This window comes from Biomphalaria glabrata, chromosome 3 (assembly GCF_947242115.1).
Source record: "Biomphalaria glabrata chromosome 3, xgBioGlab47.1, whole genome shotgun sequence".
NCBI lineage: Eukaryota > Metazoa > Mollusca > Gastropoda > Planorbidae > Biomphalaria > Biomphalaria glabrata.
In genome coordinates this window covers 1,726,609-1,742,721 of record NC_074713.1, presented here as the reverse complement: position 1 = coordinate 1,742,721, position 16,113 = coordinate 1,726,609, and the positions used below count along the sequence as shown (strand labels likewise).

Here is a 16,113-nt window from a genome sequence, read left to right as displayed (position 1 = left end):
ATTTCTCCTCCACTCTTGATCACAGTTCCGCTTACAGCTGTATCTCGATATCTAGACCTCGATACTTTCAAAACTTGAGTCACGCGAGCTTTCCAGCAAGATGGAACACGCTCCAATGTTGACGTCGCTACTAAATATAGCTCATTCAACTCGCGCGCAGATACACACGCTGTATTTATAGTACGAGGCCAATGAGAAAAAATTTCAACCTAAAAAACCAAGAAGAAAGTAAACCTATATAAACCTATTTATTTCAATAACTATTCATGGCCTGGATGACTCTGTGTTGACATTAATAGTACCTTTTATTGTTGTAAAATCCATTCATAACAGACATAGGAAAAACCCAGCCCTGCGGGCTAGCCCAGAAGTGTGAAGAGTAGAGTGGTTGGAGAGAGGGTTGTGAATGATTGAATAGAACAATTGATATAGATCTAGGTCTAGGTGTTTTAAACAAACTTCCATTTCAACTTTGAGATGCGATTGTATTGTTTGAGGAAGAAGTGGAAATTGGAAAAAAGGGAGGGAAACATTATATGCGCAGAGAAAGAGAGAGGGGAGAGAAAGAGAGGAGAGAAGGAAAGAAGGAGAGAGAGAGGAGAGAAAGAGAGGAGAGAAAGAGAGGAGAGAAGGGAAGAAGGAGAGAGAGAGAGGAGAGAAAGAGATGAGAGAAAGAGAGGAGAGAAGGAAAGAAGGAGAGAGAGAGGAGAGAAAGAGAGGAGAGAAGGAAAGAAGGAGAGAGAGAGGAGAGAGAAAGAGAGAGAGAGAGGAGAGAAAGAGAGGAGAGAAAGAGAGGAGAGAAAGAGAGAGAGAGGAGAGAAAGAGAGGAGAGAAGGAAAGAAGGAGAGAGAGAAAGAGAGAGAGAGGAGAGAAAGAGAGGAGAGAAAGAGAGAGAGAGATGAGAGAAAGAGAGAGAGAGAGGAGAGAAAGAGAGGAGAGAAGGAAAGAAGGAGAGAGAGAAGGAGAGAAAGAGAGGAGAGAAGGAGAGAAAGAGAGAGAGAGAGAAGGAGAGAGAAAGAGAGGAAGAAGGAGAGATGAGAGAGAGAGAAGGAGAGAGAAAGAGAGAGAGAGGGAGAGAAAGAGAGAGAGAGAGAAGGAGAAAGAAAGAGAGATGAGATAGAGAGAGGGAGAGAAAGAGAGAGAGAAAAGGAGAGAGAAAGAGAGAGAGAGAAAAGGAGAGAGAAAGAGAGATGAGAGAGAAAGAGAGGGAGATAAAGAGAAGGAGAGAAAAGGAGAGAGAGAAAAAGAGAGAGAAAGAAAGAGGGAGGGATAGAGAGAGTTCTTCGTAAGGAAAACATTGATAACAATTCAAAGGGAGGCTCCTTCCCCCTGAGCCGCCCCTCTCGCTGTTGTTAAACAAGCAAACACCAGGTCGCTAAGGAGTTTCTCACCTGTTGTCAACTGTCACCTGAATGATTTTAACCCTTCCTCCACCCACCCTCACCCCCCTCATACCCAAACACGCACCCACTATTCTCGAGCTTTGCACTTCAAGTGCTATTTATAGCCACACTTAAACAAGCTCCCTCATTAGGCTCAATGAGTTGGATGTTATTTCTGGAACATGTCAATCAGAGTTGTTTGTATGTTTGTTTGTATTGCACGTGCATGTTTGTGTTGAGGTACGTTAAGAGATCATTGGGATGCCCGACACCCTGGTCCACCTTCCCTCGATGGGCACGACATGGCTTAAACTGAGCCGATTTGCAAAAAAAAATCCAAAATATCAAAAACCGTTGTCTCAAGAAACAAGAACATGAACTATGAGATTCAAGAGACATCGACCAGAACACCGCCTCTTTTGGTGGCACCGAAATGTTATTGCACAAATGTTAATCGTTAACAAAACACTTTATAGTTAATAAATCTCTTTATATAATAAAGAGAGGATCGCTTCGCGTGAAACCGGTGCTGTGTCCGATTACGGTATGATGCGCATACATAATTGCTCGTTAATATTAATAAGGTCATGGATATCTGATGTATATCTGGTGTATAGAATACGTAATATTAGTAAACCTAAACAATTTTATAACCATCTCTCATATCTTTATTTTTAAGTAATGCTTTAGGACTGTAGAATGAAACTATGAATAAAACTAATAAATCAAAATGTCAAAAAGAAAAGCAGTTTATAGCATCCATTGGATACAGTAGAGATCTCTAATAGAACTTCATAAAGTTCTCTCCCTTCACTTTATTTTAAACTAAGATTAACTACAGTAAATATATATATATATAATCTACTCCTTGTTTACATTTTTATTAAAGAATCCGGCTCGCATTCTTTAAGCATAAAAAAGCAGAGTAAGAGAGACTAAGAATAGAACGAGATAAGGAGAAATGTGGGGGCGATACAATGGAACCTAAAAAAACAAGTAATAGGCCTATATCTAACAAAAATTAAATCGATTCGTGACTCTATTTCATAAAGCTGATAAAATGTATTGTCAATTTTCCTTTATATAGTATAATAAAAATAAAGAGTAAAAAATGGCTAGTATGGCAGCGGCGTAGTCATGGTGTGGAGAAGAGGGTCAACTTTGAAAATTTTACCCGGCCCCCGCTTGAGGGAGGCAACCAAATAAGTGTCCGAAATTTGTGTTTACATGAAATATTACGCCATTACCGCACGTCATAATGTCGAATGTTAAAATGCAGGGGCCCCCTAAAGAAGTCAAGCCCCATCTGAGCCCCCAAATATCTAGTTACGCCATGCAGTATGGGGCTCGAACCCAAGGCATTTGCGTTATTAGCATGAAACTTTCAACTGCTTCCAACCAATACAAACCACAAATGTGCGTAATTTTTAGCTCAAAATAAATGATTCAATAGTGGTTTTAAAGTGTAGGAATAAAAAAAAACACTTCAATAAACTAAAAGAGAAAAATGTGAAGAGATTTTGAACTGCATTAAATAAGCAATACTAAGCGGGCCAAACAAAACAAAACAATTAAGCTAAGAAATGGGTTCTAGGGGGCTAAAAAGTGCTAAAAAATTCGGCATATTTATGAGTTTGTAAAATACATGTCGTATTACGTGGTTTGACACTGGTTTGTTCCTTGACTTTCGTCGTAGGGGGCGCTGTCACAGTTCGCGTAACCAAATCCATCCACTTTTCTCGGTCACCGGAGGCGCGGTGGCTGAGGGGTAAAGCGCCTGGCTTCCGAACAGTGGTTCTGGGTTAGAATCCTGGTGAAGACTAAGGTTTCGGGATCTTAGGGCGCCTTTGAGTCCACCCAGCTCTAATGGGTGCTGGCCACACGACACCCTCGTTAACCGTGGGCCACAGAAACAGATGACCTTTAGATCATCTGCCCTATAGGTCGCAAGGGAAACTATCTAACAGTATCTAAACTCACTATCTATAAACTTTATAGAATCCTAAATGCTGCTGGTAAAATCATTGGCAAAAAACAAATCCCATTTGGGCAGTTGTTTGAGACAAACATCTATAAAAAAAGCTAACAAGATCCTCGAAATAAAGAATCACCCTTTGTGATTTTACCATTACAAAAGAGACACAAGACACCGATAGCAAAGACAAACAGACACAAACATTCCTTTGTTCCCCTGGCTGCCTGGCCGTGCGGTTTGCGCGCTGGACTGTCGTTCGGATTTATCGACGGTCGAGGGTTCAAACCCTGCCCGCTCCCATCCCCCGTCGTCCTGCGGGAGGTTTGGACTAGGAAGTAAACTATCTTCAACTCTGAAGGAACATCCGAAACATATAAAACAAACATTTTACAATCATTAAATAAGAACAATCTGGTATAAACTTTGTCACATGTAAATAATGAATGAGTCTGGTGTGAATGTACACTTTGGTTTCTTATAGTTATAATGTTTTTTGTTTGGTGTAATGCACAAATTGTAAGACAAATTATCCATACGGATAATAAAGATTATTATTATTATTATTATCTATGGAATATCTATACTAACTATTTACTATCTGGACTTGTATTAAGTATCACGGCTGACTTTTTTTTCCCCCGGTCAGCATCTGTTCTTAGCGGGACATCAAGAGAGAGAGAGAGAGAGAGGCCGGTCCATTCTGTCATATGGTCCAGCCTGTTGTTTTCAAACGTGGAACAATGCTTGCAAACAGTGCCATCATTCAATATTTCTTGATCAATATTATGAACCCGGTGATAATTCAATGTTCTCTTTATTCTAAAAACAAACTCTTATTATTGCGCTGTCTGGGAATCTTAGGATGGACTTCTAGTAATAGACAAATTGGTATTGATCTTGACACTGTCAATGTTAAAAAAACGCACACACAGACTTTTACCTTGAACATGCCCTTTGACCGTTACACTTGGCGGAATCTCATTGCACAATGTTAACAACGGCAGGGGCAATCAACTTCCCTGTCTTTCTGGACTGATGTAAGGGGGATAATAACGCTGGACGGCATAACTCACTAGTTGAAAATGTTACGCTTTTTTTTTTTGGTTTACTGGTGGCGAATTGATTTGACATTTATCAGAATTTAGCATTAAAATAGTTCAGTTTTAAGATGCAGAGGGTTCTCTCTCGTTCCCAGGCCCCAAACTGGCTAAATATAAACAAAATCAAGAAAATTATTTTTTAAAATTTGTTTAAAAAAAAACTAACAAAGCTTATCTAAGTTTTGGAACTCTCTCCTTACAACTATATTCATCAATAATGTAAAAGTTATCTACATTATATGATATAAAACAAAATATTTAATTATTCATTGAATAAATGGTAATTTGTTAAAATTCATTCATGTTTAATTGGGTACAATAAATAAATGCCAAAATGATCAACTGGATCGGCGAATGCGTGCGGGAGAAATAGCGTTAACAATTACTTAAGGGGACTAAACCCTAAATATTTAGCCATATAGGTGAATACTGAAAGATTAATTTCCATTGTTGGTATTAAACTAAATAATTATCCGTTATTAATTGACTAATTGGTTAATTTTTTTGTAATGATTCATGTCTTGTCTATGCCAGTGAATAATTGTGCAAAGTTTCAACTTGATCTGTGAATGAGTGTGTGAGAAATGACACACACACACTTTTTACCAGACAGAGTGAGTTGATATAAGCTTTGTAAAAACATTAAAAATACTTTATTTAAAAAAATACAATATATGTAGAAACACAAATGAACTGATATTTTAAACAAGATTTAACTCACTAAAAATACCCAAATCTTTTCTGTCTCACTTTTTCATATTAGTCTCCCCCCCCCTCTATTCTTTAATTTTCACACCAATTTTCTATTCACCTATATTACGATAGACCACATAGGATCTCATTTAAAAAAAAAAAAACAACTCTTTATCCTACACAACCAAAAACATCCGCCCTTCTTTACTCGTGCACGTACACGCACACTCCATAACACTTTAGTTATTAATACTATACTCGATTTCATTATGTCTGCGTTGGATGTGGCAAAATATGTAGGTCGCAGCTGGGCCTGCGTAACCACGTGAAGTACTGCACTCCTCATTATATTCGGACTCGAAGACAAGCCCTATTATCAATTTAATTAAATCATGGAACTAGACTCTATATTTCAAGATTGACCCTTTCTCACTTTATTCATATAAGATAAGATAAGATACTGTTCTATTTTTTTTTTATATATAAAATGCCGGAATTCGAACTTTGCGATAACATGCGCATCTTTTGGACTATGCAAAAACAAACATAGGAAAAAAAGAATAACAGTGACATTTTTTTTTTGTAGAGATTTTCAACCCGAAAGGAAATTTAGTCAGAATTTGGTCTTAGATATAAGAAAATGACAACGTGGACTAGAATGTAAAGTTTGGACTTTCAAATGTTAACGAAAAGATTTCATCATCATCGTCTGCTCCTCGACCTTCGTTCTAGTGACACATTCACCTTGAACCGTTGGGGCACCACGCATGATCAGTCGACCGTGACTTACTCTGTTTCAATGTCCATTCTTTGATGTTTTATTCCCGTCGCTTTCTCTGTCTGTTCTTCTTTTTCCTGGTACTGTTCCCTGAAGGAAGGTCTTGGCGAGCCAAGAGTACCATGCTATCTCTGTTTCAATGTCCATTCTTTGATGTTTTATTCCCGTCGCTTTCTCTGTCTGTTCTTCTTTTCCTGGTACTGTTCCCTGAAGGAAGGTGTTTGCGAGCCAAGAGGACCATGCTATCTCTGTTTCAATGACAGGCCCGTCCATTCTTTGATGTTTTAATCCCATCGCTTTCTCTGTATGTCTTCTTCTCTTCCTGGTACTGTTCTCTGAAGGAAGGTCTTTGCGAGCCAAGAGGACCATGCTATTTAGCCAAACAGTTTTAGTTTGCATATTTTTTACTGTGGTAAGAAGGTCATCTATATCTAAACTCCAAGGCTTTGCAAGTGCTGCTCTGAATTGTGCAATTCTGGCCAATAGTTCAGGTTTGGTTCCTTCATGTGAAACAAAAGCTCCGAATTATTTAAAATTTCTGACACTTGCTTCCAGTAGGGATGTCCGTTTCAATGCCCTGTTTGCTATTGGTCATATATGGGTCTTCACGGTCAACAGCTGTCCATAGCATTTAGAAAGTAAGCACTTGGTCTTGTCAATTCAATCTAATGTATGGTCTAGATATGTAATGGGAGAACTTCTATAGGAGCAGGACAAAAATTTAAAGGACAAAAGAAAGAAAGAGAGAGAGAGAAAGAGAGAGAGAGAGAGAAAGAGAGGGAGAGAGAGAGAGAGGGAGAGAAAGAAAGGGAGGGAGAGAAAAAGAGAGGGAGAGAAAAAGAGAAAAAGAGAGGAAGAGAGAGAGGGAGAGAGAGAAAGAGAGAGAGAGAGAGGGAGAGAAAAAGAGAGGGAGAGAGAGAGAGAGAGAGAGAAAAAGAGAGAGAGAGAGAGAGAGACAAAGAGAGAGAGAGAGAGAGAGAGAGAGAGAGAGAGGGAGAGAACAAGAGAGGGAGAGAGAGAAAGAGAGAGAGGGAGAGAAAGAGAGAGAGAGAAAAAAAGAGAGATGGAGAGAAAAAGAGAGAGAGAGAAAGAGAGAGAGGGAGAGAGAGAGAAAAAGAGAGAGAGAGAGGGAAAGAGAAAAAGAGAGAGAGAAAGAAAGAGAGAGAGGGAGAGAAAGAAAGAGAGAGAGAGAGAGGGAGAGAAAAAAGAGAGAGAGAGAGAGAGAGAGAAAAGAGATAGAGAGAGAGGCGAGGGGTCAAATGCCAAAGTTTGAACGTTTTCAAATAAAGAAAGATGAAGCTCCTTCCCAGTGTATCTCTATGTTCTCTATCAACTTCAGGCTCATTCTACCTCAGCCTCATTCTACTTCAGCCTCATTCTACCTCAGCCTCATTCTACCTCATTCTACTTCAGCCTCATTCTACCTCATTCTACTTCAGCCTCATTCTACCTCATTCTACTTCAGCCTCATTCTACCTCAGCCTCATTCTACTTCAGCCTCATTCTACCTCAGCCTCATTCTACCTCATTCTACTTCAGCCTCATTCTACTTCAGCCTCATTCTACTTCAGCCTCATTCTACCTCAGCCTCATTCTACCTCAGCCTCATTCTACCTCAGCCTCATTCAACTTCAGCCTCATTCTACTTCAGCGTCATTCTACTTCAGCGTCATTCTACTTCAGCCTCATTCTACCTCATTCTACTTCAGCCTTATTCTACTTCAGCCTCATTCTACCTCAGCCTCATTCAACTTCAGCCTCATTCTACCTCAGCCTCATTCTACCTCAGCCTCATTCTACCTCAGCCTCATTCTACTTCAGCCTCATTCTACTTCAGCCTCATTCTACCTCAGCCTCATTCTACTTCAGCCTCATTCTACCTCAGCCTCATTCTACCTCAGCCTCATTCTACTTCAGCCTCATTCTACTTCAGCCTGATTCTACTTCAGCCTCATTCTACTTCAGACTCATTCTACTTCAGACTCATTCTACTTCAGCCTCATTCTACTTCAGCCTCATTCTACTTCAGCCTTATTCTACTTCAGCCTCATTCTACCTCAGCCTCTTTCTACCTCAGCCTCATTCTACTTCAGCCTCATTCTACCTCAGCCTCATTCTACCTCAGCCTCATTCTACCTCAGCCTCATTCTACCTCAGCCTCATTCTACCTCAGCCTCATTCTACTTCTGACTACGATCTAAACAAAAAAGACCGAACTTCAGTTTAAACAAGTTTATTCGCTGAGTCGTATAATTACTTCAATTAAAGTAGGTTAATACTTTAAGTAGCCTACATTTACCACTGTCAAACTACGGATCAGAGTCTCTATATCTTGATGAGTTTAAGCTCCCAGACAATAAGTCACTTTGATCAACTTGTATCCGATCTAAGCTCTCTTGTGGGGGGGGGGGGAGATTATGACCAGCTCTGTTATCAGAGTAAATATAATGACTGTCCTCCAGAATAGATGACATCTCGCGACCGTGTTTTCTGACCTATCAGCAGTCGCGGAGGAATACGGCAAGTATAATGTGTGATCAGTGCTTCGGTCTGTCTTTTAAGTCCTACGCTCCGGTAAATTATTAGAGTCACTTAATGATTGGTATAAGTGATCTATTACCTGGCAACGACCGACTATTTCTCGTGTAAGGGGGAAGGGGGGGGGGCTCTGGATGGGGGCGAGTAAACAAGTTTCTATTGAAGTAAGTAATGAGCAATGTGTGGGCGCGGTGGGAAAGTAGTGTGTGCGTGTGTGTGTGATATTGTCTGTGTTTTCATCCACTGAGTTTTTGTGTTTGCTTGCGAATATCTGAGCGGGTAGAATGTTGTTGACCTATCAGAGGAATGGTATCAATAAGCGATACAGACTGTTAAGTTTAATTACTTAGACTTAGGGTTTTCTGCGCCGTTCGGTGCATTAAGCGGCAAAGCTGTCTCCACAAAGATCTGTCATTGGCAATGTCTGAAGCCTCCTCCAACCTGGTGTCCACTGTTTTGAGGTCCTCAATGAAAATGTGGCGCCAAGGGCCTATTTTTATGGAGAAATCATAGTTTGTGATGTTTTAACCCACTTGTATATTATGTCGCACACTCACTCTAATCTCAAATTTTATCATTAGTAAATATAAAATGAAAAATCGCTTTCCGCCCATCGGACAAACCAATACTTTTTCCTTTTGTATTTTAGTTCAGAAAATACAAATTTAAAAAAAATGTCACTGATATAATTTATATATGCTATAAATTAAATTCTTATATCGAAGAATTCGTTAATGCCAAATGCAATCATTAGCAGAAATTATAAAAAGAAGCGAGGATTAACGTTTTCACTCTACCGCCCTCTCCCCTTTCCAGACGGTTTTAAAACAGAGTCAAATCTGGCGACAGAGTTTATGTAATTTCACATAAATTTATCATAATTTTTCAAAGAAAGACTTTGCTTTGGAAAATTTAGAATTCATACGAAATTTTTCAGTATAAGAGTAACGACTGTGATGAGTTCTGAACCCAAATATTATTTTCCTAGTCGCCTTTTTCCAACCTTTACTCAATCTGCTATTTTTCTAGTTAAATAAATTTGGGACTTTAGCTCATAATTTATGCTTCAATCCTAAAAATGCAAACAAATTTAGAGTAGTCCTTGAATCTAATTGGTCCACTTAATTTCTCCTCCAACTTTTGAAATTTTTTAAATTAGAGCTTTGAATTATATTTCTGTAACAAAACAAAGTTACAAACATGCCTATTGAACAAAATGTATCACTTACAAATGAGCTTTTTTTTTTTTCTTTATTTCGAAATTTTTTTTCGGCGGCGATCCACTAAGTTTTAATCTAAATATGTGAGGTATCATATCTTTTTTCAGGAACAAATCGGTTGTATTTGCAATGTAGTATGGGCCTGTAAATTTATATTAGAATATTTTTCAAGTAAAACAATATTCAAAAGGTATTTTTTTTTTAATATGTGGGGTATCTTATCTTTTCAAAGAACAAATCGGTTTTATTTGCAATGTATTAAGGGACTTTAAATTCATATTGGAATATTTTTCTCATTATTCAAAAGGTCCTTTATAATAGAATGAATAATGAGCTGTAGGTCAGGAGAATGCGTTACTGCAGTGAAGAATGCCAGAAAACGCTTTTAGCGTCGAGGCTTCGCCCCGAACCTCACTGATGACAATAAGCTGTAGATTTCAGGCGAATATGTTTCTGCAGTGAAGAATGCAAGAAAACGCTTTTGGCGTCGGGGCTTCGCCACGGAACCCACTGGGGACAGTAACAGCGCTCCACCCAGAGCCCCTAGCTGTCAAGAGAAAGGCCTTAACATGCCTGTTTTGTTGGGTTTTTTTTTTTTGCCGAAGGTTGAGAAACTTGCTTTATTTTTAAATTCTAATATATATTATATATACATATATATGCTGTACGCGCGTTTTAATGCTTAGGGTTAGGGTCTACTGGGCGTTAGGGTTAGGGTTTGGAAAAAAATCGCCCCCCCCCCCACTCCAAAGTTCTGGATCCGCTAGTGCTGTGACGTGGCAACGTGCTATTGGTCTAAATTGGTCTATAAACAAATTTCCTTCAGGATAATATAGATATTATCATTTTATTAGCCTAGTAATATGGGCCCAATTATTTTTATTATTGTTAATGTTTTATTTAGTTAATATCTTTTGTTTATATTGATTGAAGATGTCTATGTAAAAATTTGTCGTCTATTTTTTTTTTTTTAATGTTCGTTTTCAGTTTAGCGGTTTTAGTTTTTTTTTAGTTCTAAACATGACAGACAGTTAAGACAGACAGACAGATAGAACACAACTAATATCGGCTCAAAATAAAGTATTCCTCCCCACCCAGTTACACATTCATAACTTGATCATCTAAAGTACTTGGTCAATATTTGTGCTGCTATTTCAAATGCCTTCACATCCAAGGGCGGTTATTAGTTTTTATTTTCAAGGGAGGTTATTATTTCAACTCGACCTTGAACTTCACATTTCAATGTCTAATTAGAGTAGAAAAAATATTTTTTTCTTCCAACAAACCTCTCTACTTAGGCAGCTGTATGTGTGTATGTGTGTGTGTGTGTGTGTGTGTGTTTGGGCGGGCATGCGCGCATATTTAGTGTTTTGTAGCTGAGATAATAGGCTAATTTTGTAGACTTAAATTATAACTGTTTTTTTTTTTTACAAGAATAAGTTCCGTTTCCTTATATAAAAATTACGAAACCTTTCACGGAATCAGTCAAATTGGCCTAAGGCTGCCCCTGATTAGAAGGGGCTCCATATCTCAAATAGCTTGCCTACTTGTAGTCAGCATTTGTAATAGAGATGGGAATCGAACCCAACTTTTAAAGTTCGGGTTCGGTTCGGTTCGGTCAGATTTAAGTTCGGGTTCGGTTCGGTTCGGTCAAAAGTGAGGTTCGAGTTCGGTTCGGGTCCGGTTCGTTTCCCATCTCTAATTTGTAACCTATGACGTGTTTTTCCTTTACAGTGTACACCAATTCACGTATTCGTTTCAGCCTCGCCTTTTTAAAAAAATATATCTGATGTATTAATGGCGGGTATAAATGCGCGTCTTTTCACCATGGCAACGTTAAAACCATTTATCTGTGACAGACCATGCATAAACGAATTTCATGATGTGCCTGTCAACATAGTCGATTTTCTGCTGCTTGTTTTTAATCCTACACCGACATAAATCTAGCAATTTAGAGTGCACTTTTAATATCATGTTTCAATAAAAATGTGAGAGAACGTTTTGTTTACTGATCCATGCCATTGAATTTATGTTCAAAATATGTTGGGTTGCTAGTTGTTTTTTTTTATACATAAATGGAGTCAAATTATCAATAGTTAGCTTTTTTAATGTATCTGGAGTTGGAAATACAAAAGTAGTGTTAAGCTATGTATTGAAATAAAACATAATAATATTTGCAAATTTTTTAAACCACCGCAGAATCAAAGGTTCATACTCTTTTGCTTGTAGGTCAAAATAATTACAAAACTTATATATCAGCACTGTCTGTCTGTCTGGTAAAAATTTTGAGCACGTTATTTCTCCAACACCCATTCTCGGATCAAATTGAAACTTTACATAATGTTTAATTGTGCCTACAAAACATGATTCAAATAAAGAGAATTAACGAACTAGTCAATTAATTACTGGAAAATGTTTATTCTGTTTTATACCGAAAAAAAGGAATTAAATCCTTCAGCATTACGCTTTATTTTTCCCTAGACCCATTCTCGGATCAAAGGGAAACTTAACAATTATTTTTTTTGTACCTAACAAAACATGAACCTATTAAAATTGGTAATTAATTAATTATTTTCTTGATTATCAAAAATGGGAACTAGGTTCTACATTATTGAGAGATATGTAATTTTAAATAAGGAGCTCTTACATTTTGAGTTAGATAAGCTTTTTTTTTCTAAAGTGGATTTTAGATTTTGCTTGTATTTAATATTTAGTTGGCAACATTGTTCTTTTAAAATAGCGACCTTGACATTGGTGGCCTATTTCTTTCAAAATCTCTCGCCGATCATTTTCTGGCAGTTTTCATTAGGTTCCATTATTTAGACCCAACATTTCTTCAAATCGCTACCCCTTCTTTTTCTGTATTTTATTGCTTTATATTTTTTTTAAATGTCTTCTGAATGGAAACCGTATATTTAAATTCAAAATGTAAACAATTAGGAGATTACTGCTTGCGAAAAAGAGAGAGAGAGAGAGAGAGTTTGAGAGAGAGAGAAAGAGCGGCGAGAGAGTTTGAGAGAGAAAGAGTCTGAGAGAGAGAGAGAGAGTCTGAGCGAAAGAGAGATTCGAACGGGGCTGTATCCTGTAATGGTGTAGAGTGTTGACATATTATTTATTTGAATGACCACAGTTAAAGTAACACGTAGATAATAGTAGATATGTTGTGGAGTCTGTATCCATGGTGATGGATGAAGAAAGGGAGTATTCATTTTTGGTCTTGGAGAATGATGAAATCACGACATCATTTATGTTATGAACAGCAGACGATCTAGAGTAGCGGTTCTACACCTTTTATGCTCGGCGACCCCTTTTTACAATCCCCTACTTACAGCAATAGAAGAATAGACAATAACAATCCATTTTTTCAATGGTCTTTGGCGACCCCTGGCAAATTGTCAATCGACCCCTCAAGGGGCTCGCGACCCACAGGTTGAGAACCCCTGATCTAGAGGCATGAAAGAGTAAAGACGTGTTTTTCGTGTGAGTTAGATTTTGTTCAAATATCAGTTTAATAACAACAAAAAAAGAAATAACCTTATTTCATTACTGTTCTACATCTCAATTTAAACCTATGTATATGATTGCATTAAAAGATATATTTAGTTTTGTTTTCAAAGACAAACGTGTTCAAGTTTTTAAAAGTTTTTTATTATTTAACATAAAATACGCCTACATCGGTTTAGCTGTACCAAATACCCATAGCAACAAGCCAAGGAATAACAACAAGATACATTTTCTAACAACTAAAAAAAAAAAAAAAACACGCTCACAGAAATACATACCCAATCGGTGGTCCTAATGACGGGGGCAAAGGGAAGTAATTAAAATTCCTCATAGTGTGTCTCAGCTGATGTAAGCTGCTGGACTGACCCACAACATACAATTGTCTCCCCTCCACAGCAACGGCCTTTGAACCAGGTCGTCACAAAGAAGGAAAAAAAAAACACACGCACACAGCTGGATAGATTCTTGAGAAGTTAATCCCAGGATCCTTTTTGTCCGGAAGTGTAAGTGTCGGTAATCTCCCTTAGTAGGGGGGTTACATGGCGTAGTGACGCTTCTGATGACCAGATCGGTCGAAGAAATATTCCATTGGTCAGGGAATATGGGCAGGTCAAAAGGCAACTTGTGCAGTGACGTCAGTGCTAGAGGTTTGTGTGTATCCCAAGTGTATCAGGTCATAAGGTGAGAGGTCACTGGATTAGGAAAAAAAAATAATTGCAGAAGAATTCATAGGATTGAATTTAGCAGTAATAGATCAATTAATGGATGAGGATGTATTAACTAATTATAACCTAGCGATGTGAGAGTGACAGATGCAGGGAGAAGAGTGAATGATAGATGGGGAGACCGAGAGATTGGTTAGTGAGTGAGAGAAAGAGAGAAAAAAGTGTTTGACCGAAAAAAGAGTAACACCTTTAGTAAAATCACTAAATTTAGAAAGCCTTCAGGACAGAAGATTCAAAAGTAAAGTAGCAATTAAACATAAAACACTGAACCATAATCTTCAAATACAGAAACAAATACAGAAACAAAATTTAATAAAATACTCAGAAAGACACAAAGATAAAGGTACACTTCTCATCCCATATGCTAGGACAAATTTGTACAAATGCTCCTTCTTCCCTAGCGCTATTAGAGCATGGAATGGATTGCCTGAGCTAGCCAGGAAAACCAGTGACTTGGCAGAATTTAAGTCATTGGTTAAAATGCATGACTAAATGCATGACACGTAGGACGTAATCATCTTCTTTTTTGAAGTAACGTCTGTATTATATAAGATAAGAGAGAGAGAAAATAACAAGATAGGCGAACAGTGGCGTAGCTAAGGTGGAGGGAGGAGGGGGGGGGGAGACTTTGAAAATCCTCCCGGGCCCCCACTTGAGGGGGGCTCACAAATGAGTGTTCGAGACGCAAAATGCAGGGGCCCCCAAAGAGGTCAAGCCTCCGGGCCCCCCAAATGATGGCCAATTCCTAGCTACGCCACTGTAGGCGAGGAAATAAAACAAAACTCTAAACCATAATTTCCGAAGAGAAAAACAAACAAACTAATAAATATTATCATAACTTTTATATAGCGCTACTTTTATACTTGCTCAGAGCGCTTTTGGTCCAATCTCATTTGTGGACCAGTGGGGGCCTATGGGGGGGGGGGGTATCTAGGAGTTGGTTTTCCGTGCTGCCTTTAGGCGCTCAGTAACACAACTCTGCCCGAGTCGGGTGTCGAACCTCGAGCCCCCTTCTAGGTAGCCAAGCCAAGTTCAAGTTCAAGCGCACTTGGCCTCTTGACCACGCTTCCCAAAATACTCAGAAAGACACAAAGGGAAAGACACATTTCTTATTCCATATGCTAGAACAAATTCGTACAAGTGCTCATTCTTCCCTAGTGCCATTAGAGAATAGAATGCGTTGTCTGAGTCAGCCAGGAAAACCAACGATTTAGCGAGTTTAAGTCATTGATTAACATGAATGACTAGATTGTCACATGAAATGCGATATTTTTATTTTATTTTTTGAAGAAAAAGAAGAAGTGAAGGACAGAAAGAAAAGGTAAACAAGAAGAGCGATGAAACATGGAGAGATAGAAAGACAGAAAAAGGGGACGAAAGGAAGAAAGAAAGAAAGGAAGAGATGGACACTAAGCCTTACTGCGCAATAAATAAAATGAAAACACACAGATGGTCAACAAAATCAACAAGCAACATAGAAAATAAAAATAAAAAATATACGAAACAAACTTCAGAAAAAAAAAAAAAAAAAACAACCCGGAAACAAGGATCAATGCGTAGTTCAGAACAATCAAACATGATGCGAAATTAAAAAGTTAGAATTCAGAAAGTAAACAAAAGGAAAGAACGAAAAACAAAAAAAGTGTCAACCTAAATCTTTTCAAACGTATGACAGAAAAGAAGACAGAAAAAGTAACCCAGGATATTCAAAAATACAAAACCAAATCAGAACTTGTTTGAAAGGAAACAAATAAATCTAGAATTTAATATGTCTTGTTACTTAGAAGCAAGTCTCTGTTGCATTGTTTTTAATAGTTGTGAATTATGAGAACTTACACACAAAAAAAAAAAGCCCAGAAAAGAGGCCTAAGGCCCAAGGATTCCTATGATGATAAAGCTAAAATTGAATAGCGCAAATTCTGAGGTTTCCTTTAAAAGAAAAAAATGTAAATATTTACAACACAAAAATGTATATCTACCAATGAAATGTTGACATCTAGATCATTTGTGCTCTTGAAACTGTTTCTAGGTGGTATACGAAAACGTTATCAATGTTGACACAAATCAAAATATATTCATCCGCAGCCCGAACTAAATTACACAATTGTATGTCCATCCGCAGAGCGCTTAAAATACTTTTGATTGAAAAAAAAAAGAGAGAGAGATATAAAACTACAAATCAACGATCGTTGGAAACT

General features: G+C 38.0%; 1 protein-coding gene across 1 annotated transcript in view; it reads right to left on the bottom strand.

The window, feature by feature from the left end:
* LOC106054213 (cyclin-dependent kinase-like 1) overlaps positions 1 to 16,113 on the bottom strand; it is a 58,803-nt gene extending 42,690 nt beyond the window's left edge. Inside the window, exons 1-2 of the mRNA XM_056023215.1 lie at positions 15,895 to 16,113; positions 13,469 to 13,882 (exon numbers count right to left, since the gene is read on the bottom strand). Of these exons, the coding sequence (XP_055879190.1) occupies positions 13,469 to 13,521 (53 nt within the window). The 5' untranslated portion in view covers positions 13,522 to 13,882; positions 15,895 to 16,113. The remainder of the gene's footprint in view (positions 1 to 13,468; positions 13,883 to 15,894) is intronic.